At 43.1% G+C, this 13,936-nt stretch overlaps 1 protein-coding gene across 1 annotated transcript; it reads right to left on the bottom strand.

Moving 5' to 3' along the window:
- Positions 1–1,151: 1,151 nt before the first annotated feature.
- Positions 1,152–13,715, bottom strand: TMEM35A (transmembrane protein 35A). Its single transcript, XM_058536333.1, has 2 exons — positions 13,504–13,715; positions 1,152–2,829 (listed from the first exon to the last, which is right to left on the bottom strand). The coding sequence occupies exons 1-2, from the start codon at positions 13,621–13,623 to the stop codon at positions 2,431–2,433; spliced, it is 519 nt and encodes a 172-aa protein (XP_058392316.1). The 5' UTR covers positions 13,624–13,715; the 3' UTR covers positions 1,152–2,430.
- Between the last annotated feature and the right edge of the window lie 221 nt (positions 13,716–13,936).

The raw sequence follows: 13,936 nt of genomic DNA, 5'->3' as shown, positions 1-13,936 counted from the left end.
GAATCAGAGAGGAAAGATATAAATTTAATGGCTCTGTTAACTGTAGGCAAAACTATAAGAGGAAACTTTGCAATCTTAGGGAGAGATGAAGAATCAAAGATCAAGTTGGTTTGGGAGACACTACAGCAGAAATGACTGTTCACCGCATTTTATATTTATATGGTTTTCAGAATACTTTCACGAACTCTTATTTAGTCATGCATGAGAATTGTGTTCAATATTTTCCATGGTAAGTGCTCTTCCTTATCTAGTAAAACCAAAAATTTCTTCAGTTATTTTTCATACTTTTAATCATTTCATAGACTCATATAAATTGGAAGGTATTTTAAGCCTTCAATCCTCTTCTTTTTTATAAATGGTGAAACTGGGGCCTTGAGTGGTGAAAAAATTTGCTTAATGTGGCAAATCTGTGGCACTGGCACTTGTGCCGCTTTGTGAACACATATATAGTGAGAGGTACTGGTTCACCTTTATTTAATACACCTGCGATTTTCTCTGAATTTATTCTTCCGCCTTCCCTTGTCATCACCTAATGAAGCAGAACTCCCAAAACCTGGAAATTGTATTGAGATCCTAATTCTATGGCTTTCTGTCTTATGTGCTAACATCACAGAGGTGTGGGGGAACTTAAATGAGATTGGGAAGTTGGTAACCTCATTAGTATATTAAGTGATTATACTCCCTGTTCTCTTTCTTCTCCTCCTTCATCCAGACTCAAAAATAAAAGAGCCTGACTTCAGGGGCCAGCCCAATGGCATAGAGGTTAAATTCACGTGCTCCACTTCTGCAGCCCGGGGTTCACAGGTTCTGGGTTCAGATCCTGGGCACGGACCTACACACCACTCGTCAAGCCATACTGTGGCAGCACGTCCCACATACAAAATAGAGGAAGACTGGCACAGATGTTAGCTCAGCAACAGTCTTCCTCAAGCAAAAAGAGGAAGATTGGCAACAAATGTTAGCTCAGGGCCGATCTTCCTCACCAAAAAAAAAAGTCTGAATCCCTTGATATGACTGTTTCTTTCCAGATTTTCATTATTTGTCCAGTTTCCTCTAAATTTCAAAAATTTTTATTTTGTAAGAATGAAAGAAATAAGACAGAGAGGTATCAATTAACAAGAACAATGACATTGAAGAAAATACAATAATTTGTACTCCCCCCACACACAACACCCCCACCCCTTTCCCCATCCCTGGCACAATAATATTAAAACCATCAAAGCACATCAACAAGGACACACAGCAGTATGTAATGAAGAAAGCAAATTTTCATACTGCTCAATCCAACTAACCCATATCAAATGTCCTTCCCCCAGCTAAACTCCACCCACCAGAATGATAAAAAGGTGTAGGGGAGACAACCGTGGGGGTAACTTGGATCTTTGTTTACACTAGCAAAGTTCAGTGAAGATTCAGTAGGAGTAGTGAATCTGTTTGGCGGGGAAACACTGGATACAGCTCCTCTGTCAAATTTCAGATGATTTAAGAGAACGGTAGAGTTTGAGATTCACAGACTTCTAATAGGACTAATCCCTGCTCCCTCAATCGCAACAATGGAGCAGCTGCCAAATGCTGGTTAGCTGCTGAGAACAGTGGAAGTGAGGCAGCTTTTGGCTTAAGAAAATCCGAAAAAGATGTCTGGTAACAAATTTACTGCTTCAGTTTCAAACTGTGAGTAAAGGAGCTTAGTAGGTTGGGTTCAGACAAAGGCAAGGTGAAACTTCCAATTTTATCACTTGAAGGATTAGATTATCTAATGACTGCATATATCCCTTATTTTCATTAAACTCAATATGGAGTATTTAGAAGTTAAACAACTGTTAAAGTCGAGGCTAATTAATTTTTCATATAACTCAGTGTCTCAAATTGAAGAAGCTTTTTCCTAAAGTGGTAGGTTTAAGTTTTCAGCTTAATCTATCGAGGGATTCCCCCATCCCATGGGAATACATCATTTGTTTTATACCAGAAGCAGGATTCTCTTTATAGGAGGTTTATTTTATTCTGCCTTGGCTAGAATCAGTCTATAAAGGGAAGGATACCAATGCAGGATTAGTTCAAGATCAGAGCCTTCTCCTCTGCATGTGCGTGCGTGCACACACACACAGTAAATACATTTTCCCACACACAATCTCACAGTCACATGCTTGCTGGAGTCCATCTCACAAATACACTTCAATAGTTAGCCGTATACATGTACATGCAGCAAGATGTGAGCGTTGCCCCAGAGTGATTAAAAGTGGTGCACATATGTCTATGTGGGGAGGTCATTTTAGGGTATAGGTGTACACAAGCCAATAGGGCCATTAACTTGCAGATTATATTTTTCCCTTTCCCCCAAGATAAATAAATCAAATGAAAAACACGGTAAGATCTTCCTGGGTGTCATGGAGGCAATTGCCTGGAAGGTCCACTTTTAGCACTTCCGCTTTCCTATGACAACTTCATTTTGCCCTGAGGGGCTTTCTCATATAAGGAGGGCTGCTCCTCGGCATTCCCTGCATTCGCTGGTGGTGGTGAGGGCTTCTTCTCAGAAGACCGATCTTCCGGCTTGCGGGCAATCAGCAGGCGGCAGGTGAGCAGGATCCCAAACACCAGGGCATGGGCGTAGCGTTTGAGAGGATCACCGACTAGCTGGTGGAAGAAGAGCACAGCCAATACCAGCAAGAGTAGGAAGAAGTTGGCCACATCTTTGGGACGCCCAGGCACAAGGGTCATGACAATGCCACAGGCCACCTCAAGAGCACCAATGCTTTTGCGGAGGAGAATGGAATTGATCCCCATTTTCTTCAGCAGAGGGAGGGCTCGGACATAGCTCTTGTAAGCACGTTTCTGGAGTGGAATACCATAAGGAAATCGCTGCATTAACCACGATTGTAACATTAGAATGAAGAAAACACAAGCAAGGTTCTCCTTCCCCACCATTCCCTTTCCACACCGGCCAAAGCTGTCCCATTTTTTACTTTGTCCCCTAAATAAAAGCCTTGTAATTGAGATAAGAAAAAAGCAAGAAATCTGCTGAGATCCTTTTGATTTAAACCTTAGTAAAAGCACCAAAGGTAATAGAATTTGGCTTTATAGTTTAAATTTTTTGTGTGTGATTATAAATCATAAACAACATTAAGAATTTAAAAGAAAATTCATTGAGCCCATAAAAACTGGTACAGATTAGCCACATCCACATTTTCTGGTGCCTGCTTTGTCCAAAACCAGGTGTATATAAATACCAACAAAAATGAAACAAGGCGAGGCACGGTGTGGTAGAACCTCACTAATCTGGACTTCCCTAATTTGGAATCTGTGATAATTCTGCAAAGAGCTGAGCTGGAGTTTATATTTGTGGAATCTGTAAAAATTTTAAAAGTGTGTGCTAAGCAAATAGAAAAATATAAATGTATGCAAATGTTAGCCCCTTATATATCATTAGAATATAGTAAGACAAAAATCATTCTCATGTTCATTGAGATAAATCCCCAGGCCTTTACAAGACACTACTTTGATTAGCCTGGGTCAAATTCATTAATTTTAATTCAACAAATATTTATTGAACACCTACTATGGATTATGTGATGGAGATATAGAGATGAATAAGACAGAGTCAAGAAGCTCTCGGTCTAGTGGGGGGAAACATAAACATACATAGACAACATTATAAAGCAGCATGGTTAGTGGTATATAATAGAGGACTGTACAAGGTCTGATTGTAGCCCAAGGGAGACATGGGACAGAGGAGGAAGTCACTAGATATATTACAAAATAATAGAATTATACTGACCTTAGAGTAACAGATAATCATATTTTTCACTATTCAGATTGGCCTGATCCTCATTTTGGAGTAAATTGATGAGATTTTATCAAGTGTCTTATTGGGTTGGCCCACTGCTTTGTTTCCATTAAGTATCCATTAATTCATTCAGTATTTATTAAATGCCTCCTTGTGCTAGGCACTGTACTAGGTACTCTGTCAATCTGAATGCAGATGTCAATCATTCAAAGGCCCTGCCTTCCTGAAGCTTGAGTTTATTTATTTATTTATTTATTTATTTATAATTTTATTTATTTATTTATTCTTTCCCCCAAAGCGCCAGTAGATAGTTGTATGTCATAGCTGCACATCCTTCTAGTTGCTGTATGTGGGACGCGGCCTCAGCACGGCGGAAGAAGCAGTACGTCGGTGCACACCCAGGATCCGAACCCGGGCCGCCATCAGCAGAGCGCGCACACTTAACCACTACTGAAGCTTGAGTTTATAAGAGGAGGAACAGTTATGTAAACACATAAGTGCAACACAGTGTTATGAATGCTAAATAAAATTATGTAGTGGGTACAGTGGAGGTGCACCAGAGGGAGTGGTCAAGTCTCCCTTGATGAAGACTGAGAAAAGCTAGAGTAGAATCTTAAAAGAAGAGCAAGTGTTTGTAAGATCAACAGGGGAAGGGCATTGCAGGCAGAGGAAGCTGGATGAGCAAAGACCCTGAAGCACAAAATAGACTGGTGGGTTGCAAACACTGCCCCAGTTCAGCATAGGTTGGGGGAGGGAGGGATGGGAGGCGAGACATGAGACAGGGGAGATAGATATGAATCAGATCATGGAGAACTATATATGTTGTGTTGTGGAGCTGCACTTTATTCTATAAGCCAGGGGAAGCAGCATAATTTGCTTTTAAGGAAGGTCCCTCTGGAAATAGTGTGGAAGATGGATTGGGAGAAGTATGCCTGGAAGCAAGGAGACTGGGTGAGAGACCTGGACTAGAGTAATGACAGTAAAGATAGAGGGAAAAGGACAGAGTCAAGGATACTTTGAATGCAAAATCAACAGAATTTGATGCCCTATTGGGTGTGGACAGTGAGGGAAAGGGAGAAGTCAAGAAAGATCCTCTGGTCCCTGGCTTGGGTGCCTAGGTAGAAGGGTGTTACCATTCTCCAAGTTTGGGAATGCATCCAGAGGAACAGATTTGGGAGGTGCAGAGGGCAGGAAGGAATAAGGAACTCAACTTGGGGTTTTTTGAGTGGAAGTATCTCTAAGACATCTAAGTGGAGAAGTCTGGTAGACAGCTCAGTAAGAGAGGTCTGGGGTAAAGATACAGAATGGATACTTATCAGTATGGCCAGGTAAAGTGTATACAATGGAAAAAATTGTGTGACAGACATTTAAGAAATGGGAAGAGGGGGCCGGCCCCGTGGCTTAGTGGTTAAGTGCGCGCGCTCCGCTACTGGCAGCCCGGGTTCGGATCCCTGGCTCGCACCAACGCACTGCTTCTCCGGCCATGCTGAGGCTGCGTCCCACATACAGCAACTAGAAGGATGTGCAACTATGACATACAACTATCTACTGGGGCTTTGGGAAAAAAAAAAGGAGGAGGATTGGCAATAGATGTTAGCTCAGAGCCGGTCTTCCTCAGCAAAAAGAGGAGGATTAGCATGGATGTTAGCTCAGGGCTGATCTTCCTCACAAAAAAAAAAAAAAGAAATGGGAAGAGGAAGACAGTCGATAAAGCAAACAGAAGAAAGTGTGGTCAGAAAAGTAGGAGGAAGGGCCGGCCCCGTGGCTTAGCGGTTGGGTGCGCACACTCCGCTGCTGGCGGCCCGGGTTCGGATCCCCGGTGCACAGTGACGCACCACTTCTCCGGCCGTGCTGAGGCCGCGTCCCACATACAGTAACTAGAAGGATGTGCAACTATGACATACAACTATCTACTGGAGCTTTGGGGGAAAAATAAATAAATAAAAATTAAAAAAAAAAAAAAAAAGAAAAGTAGGAGGAAAACCAGGCGAGACAGAGTCATGGGGGCCAAGAGGAATTTTAAGAAGAGAATAGTCAAAAGTGCCAGATGCAAGATAAGTATTATAAGAATCAGGCAGAAAGCCAACTTGACCTCTCAGAAGCATCTGGCGCTCAGAATAGTGTTCATACACTCTAGGTTTGGAACAAATGTTAAGTCATTTCTCTCACTTCTGGACAAGTGAATTCCCCTTTATTTCATGGATTAATTATCATGAGTGGCACAAGATAATCCTCTATGAGGACTGTTAAAAGACAGATGGTTTAGAGAAAAAAGCATGGGTTTGGATTCAAACAGACTTTGGCTTCAAATCCCCTGTCTGCGACTCTCTAGTTGGGTGTCCGTGGGCAAATTATTTGACTCTCTGAGCCTCATTTTCCTGAGCAGGGCTGGGACTAAGGTGAAGTGAGTGAGACTATTTGCCTTGAATGCAAAATTTGAGAGGGCACCAAAAACACTCATTGATCAAGGTAAATAATATCCATGATGAACAAAATATCAAAATTGTAAATAAAGGCAGGATCTGACTCTCCACTTGCACAATCCTGCCTCACTCACCTCTTCCTAATTCCAGCCCTGTCAGGTCCTGTCTTCATTTAAAATTTCACTTCCCCCTAGTCCCTACCCTATTCCTGAGCATATAAGGAAATACAAAGTGTTAGTCATTCTTCCTCCCTCTTCTCGTCTTAGGTTAAATCAGGGATTTTCAGAGAGAAATTAGGAAAGAGGTTGACCAGTTGGCATAGTAAAACCGTGGGCTGAACTGAGCCAGAGCTGCGTGGAGCAGAGCAGAGCTGAGGGGTAGGGCACCTGGTCGGGGGGAGAAGCCTGCCTGTTTCCTCTCACTATTAACCTAGATTCCACCTGCCCACTCTCTCCCCCATGCACTCTGGTGATGATAGCAGGGGGACATTAGGGAGAGAAATCTAGACCCAAGAGGCTTCCTTAACACTTTTAAATAAGGACTACTTCTAATTAGTAACACAAGGCTTCCCAAGAGGAAATTCCTAAATCCTAAGTGTAAGTTTCTAACATGATGAACACAGGAGGCAAGATGAGTTTCTTACAGTCAGTTTGGAGCCAAGACTTCCAGATGCTGGCTCAGTGGCTTCTGGAAATGCTCCTTTTTTGGCTAGGGCTAACCACTCATCATTCAAGAATAGATTCTTATCTATACTATAGTGGAATCTGTAGCCTGGGACCAAATTCCAAGTCTTTAAACCAAGTCCTATAACTTCAGTGATCTTTTTTCTCTCCATTTGGTGTAACTCCATATTACTTTTTCAGTTGTTTTTCTAACCTCTTAAACTGCAACTATAGATATTTTTATGTAGCTGTTGCCTCTTTCTTTTCTCCTTTTCTCCAGAGGAATGTGGATAAGTCATTTCATTAAATCTTTAGTTCAAAGCTGAGTAGGTACAGATAGCATCTATTCTCCAGGATTCCAGACAGGGAATGTTTAATTTGTAAGAGATGGGACTAAGCTTGGATGAGGTCTTGACATTATAGGAAGCCCTTTATTCTTTCTCCTGTGGAGTAGGATGGAGACATCAAAAGAATCCTATTGCCAGCTCCATCAATGCTTGGTTGGGCCACCTCAATTCTAACAATAGAAGGGTCACATGTCTTGAGTCTATAGTAACTAGATCTCTAAAGACTTGAATTGTTCTGATAGTAAGAATAGAGAGTTGACTGAGTCACTCTCCCAAAAGGTTCTTGCGATTCAGTTTGTTAGGTCTGTTTCCTTTCCACTGCAATGACCCAGACTCTGTAACCACAGTGTGCTTATAGGGGAATGAAGCAGGAAAGAGAAGGCTTTAGTCAATGTTTTAAATCCCGTTAATCAAAGTCGATCATCCAGCAATATCCTTGAGTTGGAATTCTTAAGTAAGCTAAATTCCAATTTGAGTTTTGCCCCTAAATTGCTTGGAGAAAATTACTAAGTATTTTATTACCTCAGTTTACTCTTTCGTAAATTAAATGAGCATTTTGGAGATTTAGACAAAGAATCATAGCATCAACCAAGGGCTACACACACACGTTTTATCATTAATGAACCACAGAATTAGAAATCCATACATTTGGAAGCCACAGTAATTATTTTAATGATAATAGCGATGATTCTAGCAGGTCTATACTTATGGTATGAGGAGATATGATTCAGACATGAGTCAAAAGCATATGGAGCCTTTCTTTAGTCATACCTTTTTCTTTTTGTTATTTATTCTTCACAACACCCCATGGTCCATGATCTCATAATAATGACATTGAACTTGAACAGCTCAAAACTGTCTAATAATATTCATCTTCGACTACAATTAATAACAGATCCAAGCCAGCTATCAGGACAAAATGGGAACAAAGGCAAGTGGTTTGGTCCACTTGAGTTCACTTAGTGCCAATTAGGTAAAAGAAAAAATAATTTAGCTAATATACTGTATGATTCCATTTATCTAAAGTTCAAATCAGGGCCGGCCCCGTGGCTTAGCGGTTAAGTGCGCGCACTCCACTGCTGGCGGCCCGGGTTCAGATCCCGGCCGCACACTGACGCACCGCTTCTCCGGCCATGCTGAGGCCGTGTCCCACATACAGCAACTAGAAGGATGTGCAACTATGACATACAGCTATCTACTGGGGCTTTGGGGGGAAAATAAATAAATAAAATTATTTAAAAAAATAAAATAAAGTTCAAATCAGGTAAAACTAACTTATATTGTTAGAAGTCAAGATAGTAATTACCCTGGGGAGGTAGTAACCAGAAGGGGCCATGAGGGAGGAGTCTGAGGTGCTGGTCATGTTCTGTTTCTTGATATGGGTGCTAGTTACATAGCAATATTCTGAGAATACCTTGGGCTGTACACATATGTGCATGTTTCAATAGGTATGTTATACTTCAATAAAATCTACAGGGAAAAAACTATATGAAAGCAGAAGAGGGCACTGACAAAAATATATTTTGGCTAAAAGTCTCACTCTAGTTGCCATCTTATACCATAAAGCCTACATAAGTGCTGCAAAATTTACTGACTCAAGTATGATTTTCCTGAATCTCTGCAGAAAAAAAGCCACATGGGAATCACAGATAAAATGCAATAAAAAGCCATCAAATGTTTAATTGCGAAATATCCATGTGAATGATAAACACCTTTTGAGCAATTCTACTTTCCGCGGTCATATAATGCCCACCTAAAGAGGAAGCTGGCAAACCTGGTCCTACTAACCAAAGTAGATCCCTCCCAGATTGCATCTTAGGGCAGAAGAGTCTGACTTCTACTGTCAGTCAAAGGTCACTCCGAAACAAACACAGCTGTTGACCATTGAGATGCTACAAGCTCCCTGGCATAAGCTCCATTGTTGTTTAGCTTGGGATGGCTAGCTGTGTGAACTAAGCAAAGTCACTTCACTTCTCAGGGTCAGTTTCCTCTCTGAGAGAATAAACATACTATACCACCTCAGAGAGCAGTCTAAGCATCAGTGAATTACTATCTTATTACCTAGTTAGAAAGCAGTTAATGGCAGTGATTGGAAGGACAAAAGATTACTATGGACATTAAATAAACTGCCCAAACACATGTGGAGTGTTTTCCCAGGCTCACACAAACAGGAGGGCATTTAACTATAGATAAGCAAATCAATCAAATCAATAAACCTTCCCTATGAGAGGATGCAAAGAAGAAGAGATTTGCCCTGGCTTTCTCAGGGCCAAAATCCCTTGGCTTCAATGTGACAGGATTTTGGTGTTTTCTTACCACTCCATATGTGGCCCTTTGTGCTTACAGGATGGAACCACTGCTGAATACCAAATTTAGAGGCAAGTCAACTGCTGAGCATTTGTAAGCACTGTCTCCCAATTTCTAGTGAATTAATGAAGGCATTTAGTCAACGGAGTGGTGGTTCACGTTGAATTCACAAGAGATTTAGAGTACTCTATAATGACACTAAATCTGGAGGAGGTACGGGGCGACACACACCAAATAGGCTATTCAGAGATGCATCTGGAAGTACTGCATGGGATCCACTGTGCATTATCCAGCAGCAAGTGTGGGTTTTCAATATTAGCTGATTCCGATAAAGGTCTGTTCTCCAGGGCCCATGAAAATAGCATCTTGCTCTTCTAAATGCTTGATGTGTACCCCTTAAACTGGCCATTCAAATTAGTTAGGAAACCACTGCATAAAATGGAATCAATTATCATCATCACCTCACCCAGAGCATTTCTTGAGTACCTACTATATGTAAACACTGTACGAGATACTTCCATATGAAATCTCAGTTAATATTTACAACAACTTTCTGAGGTAGAAATTATTTTCTCACTTTACAGATGAGGAAACAGAGACACTAAGAGTGTCAGGACATGAACCCAAACCCATATAAGTCAAAGCCTGTTCTCTTTCCACTACCTTTCCTGGTTTCCCCAGTAGAGACAGGAAAGAAGTTCATAGTCATTTGTCTGTTTGGTTTTTAGCAGTGATTCTCCATGGAGGGGACAACACCTATGCATAGCACTAATGGTTTTAGAACAGGAAAAAAATAGTTGTAAGAAAAGCAAAAAAAAAAAAAATCTAATTTTGAAAAATTGGTTTCAAAGTAAAACAAAACCCCAAAGTATGGATTGGGGCAGTTGAACTGGTACAAAAAGTGAGGGAGAATGTGCCAGATCTTTTTAAGAATCAGTTGTAAGTTCTGACGTCCAAAAAAGCAGTTGTAATCATTAATGACTCCTCTACTGAGGGTATTGAGTCACGGACGTGGTTTCTAATATGTGCACCAACAACAGTTTACCCTACAATCTTGGATCAGTTTATCCATCAGTAAAATAAGAATAACTAATAAAATGAATCTTTCTCACAGAGATGTTTTAAAGAACAAATAATCTTAAAGCAACAACAACATTTTGAGATCTTATAAGAAAAGTCACTGCAGTTAATACATGACTAACTCCATCAAAGCAGAGGAATCACTCCTAAACGGAAAACAGAAAATCCCAGATAATCATCCCAGATGATCTAGGGTTGGGGTCCTGAGGAGCTGCAGCCCCCTTCTAAGAAGAAATGGCTCCTGAACTGCATAATCAAGAGCCAACCAGAGAAATCCAAAGGGTGGTGACCAGCCAAGACAATGCTACAATGACTCATTCATTCACCCATCCATTCAACAAATATACATTCAGCGCCTTCTTTGTACTAGAACTGAATTTTCCCCATTTCCTATGGGTTCAAGAATAAAGCTGGGGGCCGGCCTCGTGGCTTAGTGGTTAAGTGCGTGTGCTCCGCTGCTGGCGGCCGGGGTTCGGATCCCGGGATCGCACAGACCCACCGCTTCTCTGGCCATGCTGAGGCCACTTCCCACATACAGCAACTGGAAGGATGTGCAGCTATGACAGACAACTATCTACTGGGGCTTTGGGGGAAAAATAAATAAATAAAATCTTTAAAAAAAAAAAAAAAAGAATAAAGCTGGGCCAGCCCAGGCACAGCGCAGTGGACTCTATGCCAGACAGCTATCTCCAGCCTGGGGCCCAATGCTCAGTGCAGGAGGGGACCCTGGAAAAGGGCAGTCTGAAAATCCTCTTCAAGTTTCATACTACTGTGGAGTCTACCTCCCAGTTACATATAGTTCTTTCATTCCCTCAAGATGCCCCTGAGCACAGAAACAGAATTGTGTGTACACACACACAGTGGTTCTATACTGCTATATTAGATTATACCTATTTAAATATATGTTCTTCTGTATGATATGAAGTCTTCATATTTGTTTCTTCTGCCTTCATTAGACTGCAATAGACAGCTCCACTCCCTGGGAAAAAATCTACTGTAAACCCATTTGTGGCTGGTCCTCCTCGTGAGCTCCTGCCAAGCTGATAGGAAGCTTCCCGGTGACTCCATCTTAGTTGGATTGCCTGCAGAGCCTAACACTGTACTTAGGGTGCAGCTTGGGGGGCCTCTAAAGCAGCTGAGCAGGGTCTGAGAGACAGGGAGTATCCTGAAGAAGGGTACTCTGTCCCTAAGGAAAGGGAAAGCCTAAAAATACCTAAGGTGCACATACAGACATATACAAATATGTATATATGAAAAGTAAAGAAAAGCAAGAGCATATTCATTTATTTATAATCTAACAACAAACTACTACCGCTAAGACAAAAATATAGTGGCATTTCCCCTCCACCCTGTCCCTCTGCCCTAGCTCTTCGAGCCCTTTGGTGGCTTCAGCTACCCCACCTCCCCTCCTTTCCCCAATGCAGGCTGCCTTGAATACTCATTTTGACCTGATTTCAATTCCATCTGGTCAAACATGCTGGGAGGAGGGGAAAGGAGAAGGAGAAACACATTAGGATTTGCCACTGGGGCTAGACCTTGGCCCTTGAGTCCCAGCCACCATCCCCCACTCCAGGGTGATCCTGTGGTGAGGGAGACGTGGAAAGCACCAGCTCAAACCCTGAGACAGAAGCCAGAGCTGCCTGCAAACGTTTTCTGAGCATTTACAATTTGCCAGTCTCCATGAATTTACAGCTCATGTTGAGGGGCCCTGGAAGGCTCTGCTGTGGTCTCCAGGAGAGTTATTTATCCTGTCAATGTGTGAGGCTATTTCTCCTGCCTCAGCCCTAACAGGGAGTCTCTCTTGCCTCTTTTCTCTCTCCCTTCCTGTTCTCCCCAAAGCTCCTTTCTGTGTTGACCTTGAGAGCCCAGTAATGGGCTCCCTCCTATTACTGGCAGTCTGGCAGAGACAGTGAGAAGCAGGTTCCCTTCAGCTGGGGCGGGGAAATAAAGAGGCAAAGAGACAGGGGGAGAGGCGAGAGACCGAAAGTGCTGGAAACATCCCCTGCCATCTCCTCATACTACACAGCATAGGAACAAGTCCTCCTCACGCCCAACTGGGGAGAGCAGCCCAGCCCCCAGGTTGCAGAGTAGATGTTTTGGCCAGTCACCTTCGGTGATTCCAACTCTGCAGAGGGGAAAACCTGCAGAGGCCCTGGCTCTGGGCATCCACAGGAGGCAAGGTGTGGACTACGGACTATTTCGCAGGAGAGAGAAGGCAGACTTTGCAGATTAGCCCACAAACAAAACAAAATAAAACAAAACATCCAGCTCTCCCTTGAGAGAAAGGAAAGGAGCAGGCGCTCAGTGACCTTTATTTGGGCCAAGACTGCTTTGTCTCAAGGATACAGACACATGCCCAGGCAGCTAGGGGAACACCGTCAACTCTCCGCTTGGGATGAGGAATACCTTTCCCGTCTCTAAAAATTGCTTGTTTTAGTAGCCCATTCTCCCCCAGCCCTTTCCGTCCTTCCCCTTTGTTCTTCCTGAAGATTATAAATAAACTCTCCAGCTTGCTCAACTCTAGCTCCAAGAGAAGGAATCAGACTTGCAGACTGGATGCCCAGACTTTGGGTGTGCTGGAAGGAGGGAAGGGCTCCTGCCAGTGACAGGTGTTACGCAGGTCTCAGCCTTCTGGTTTACTTGGGGGTGGGGGGACTCGCCGGGCAACCCCTCCCCCACTGGCATTCAGTGGCTCCAGAACAGTTGCTCCCGGCATAGCCCACCAATGAAATCGCTCTTGTCCAGCTGCTCTTTCCGAGCCGCAAAGTTGTTGGGGAGAAGGGAGGGTCCGGGTTGGGGGTAGGGGTTAAGGGGATGGGACCAGGACTGGGAAGGAAAGAAGGAGAGAAGTACTCGCAATCCGTTGGGGGGTGCGCTCCTCATCATCCATTTGCTTCACTTACCATCTCACTGTAGGCATCCTTGCTGAGCCTGGGGGTCAACTTGATAGTCCCCATGAAAACAAAGAAGAGTCCCAGGGCCACTGAGAGGGCCACGACAGTTACGGTTCTGGGGGATGCCATGGGGTCACCAAGGCAGGTCCCAACTAGTCCTTCTGCTTTGCGCACCCTGTCTGTCTAAGGCGCAGGCAGTTAGCACAGAGAGAGCTAGAGGGACGCTGCGGAGGCAGCAGGCAGCTAGAATGACAAAGGGAGAGGAGGGAGCTGGAGAGAAAAATTGAGAGATCGAGATTCAACCTCTCACTACAACAATCGCTGGGTCCTAATGCCCTACGCTTGCGCCTCACTGGCCAAAAGCACAGTCTCTTAAGTTAAATGAAACCCTAAACTAAGCTGGAAATCTGGTCTTAAATAGGGAAAAGGTAGGTTATGCTTC

The sequence above is a fragment of the Diceros bicornis genome, chromosome X (assembly GCF_020826845.1).
Source record: "Diceros bicornis minor isolate mBicDic1 chromosome X, mDicBic1.mat.cur, whole genome shotgun sequence".
NCBI classification, from domain to species: Eukaryota; Metazoa; Chordata; class Mammalia; order Perissodactyla; family Rhinocerotidae; genus Diceros; species Diceros bicornis.
The sequence above is the reverse complement of the archived record's forward strand: the minus strand, read 5'-3'. Positions and strand labels throughout refer to the sequence as shown.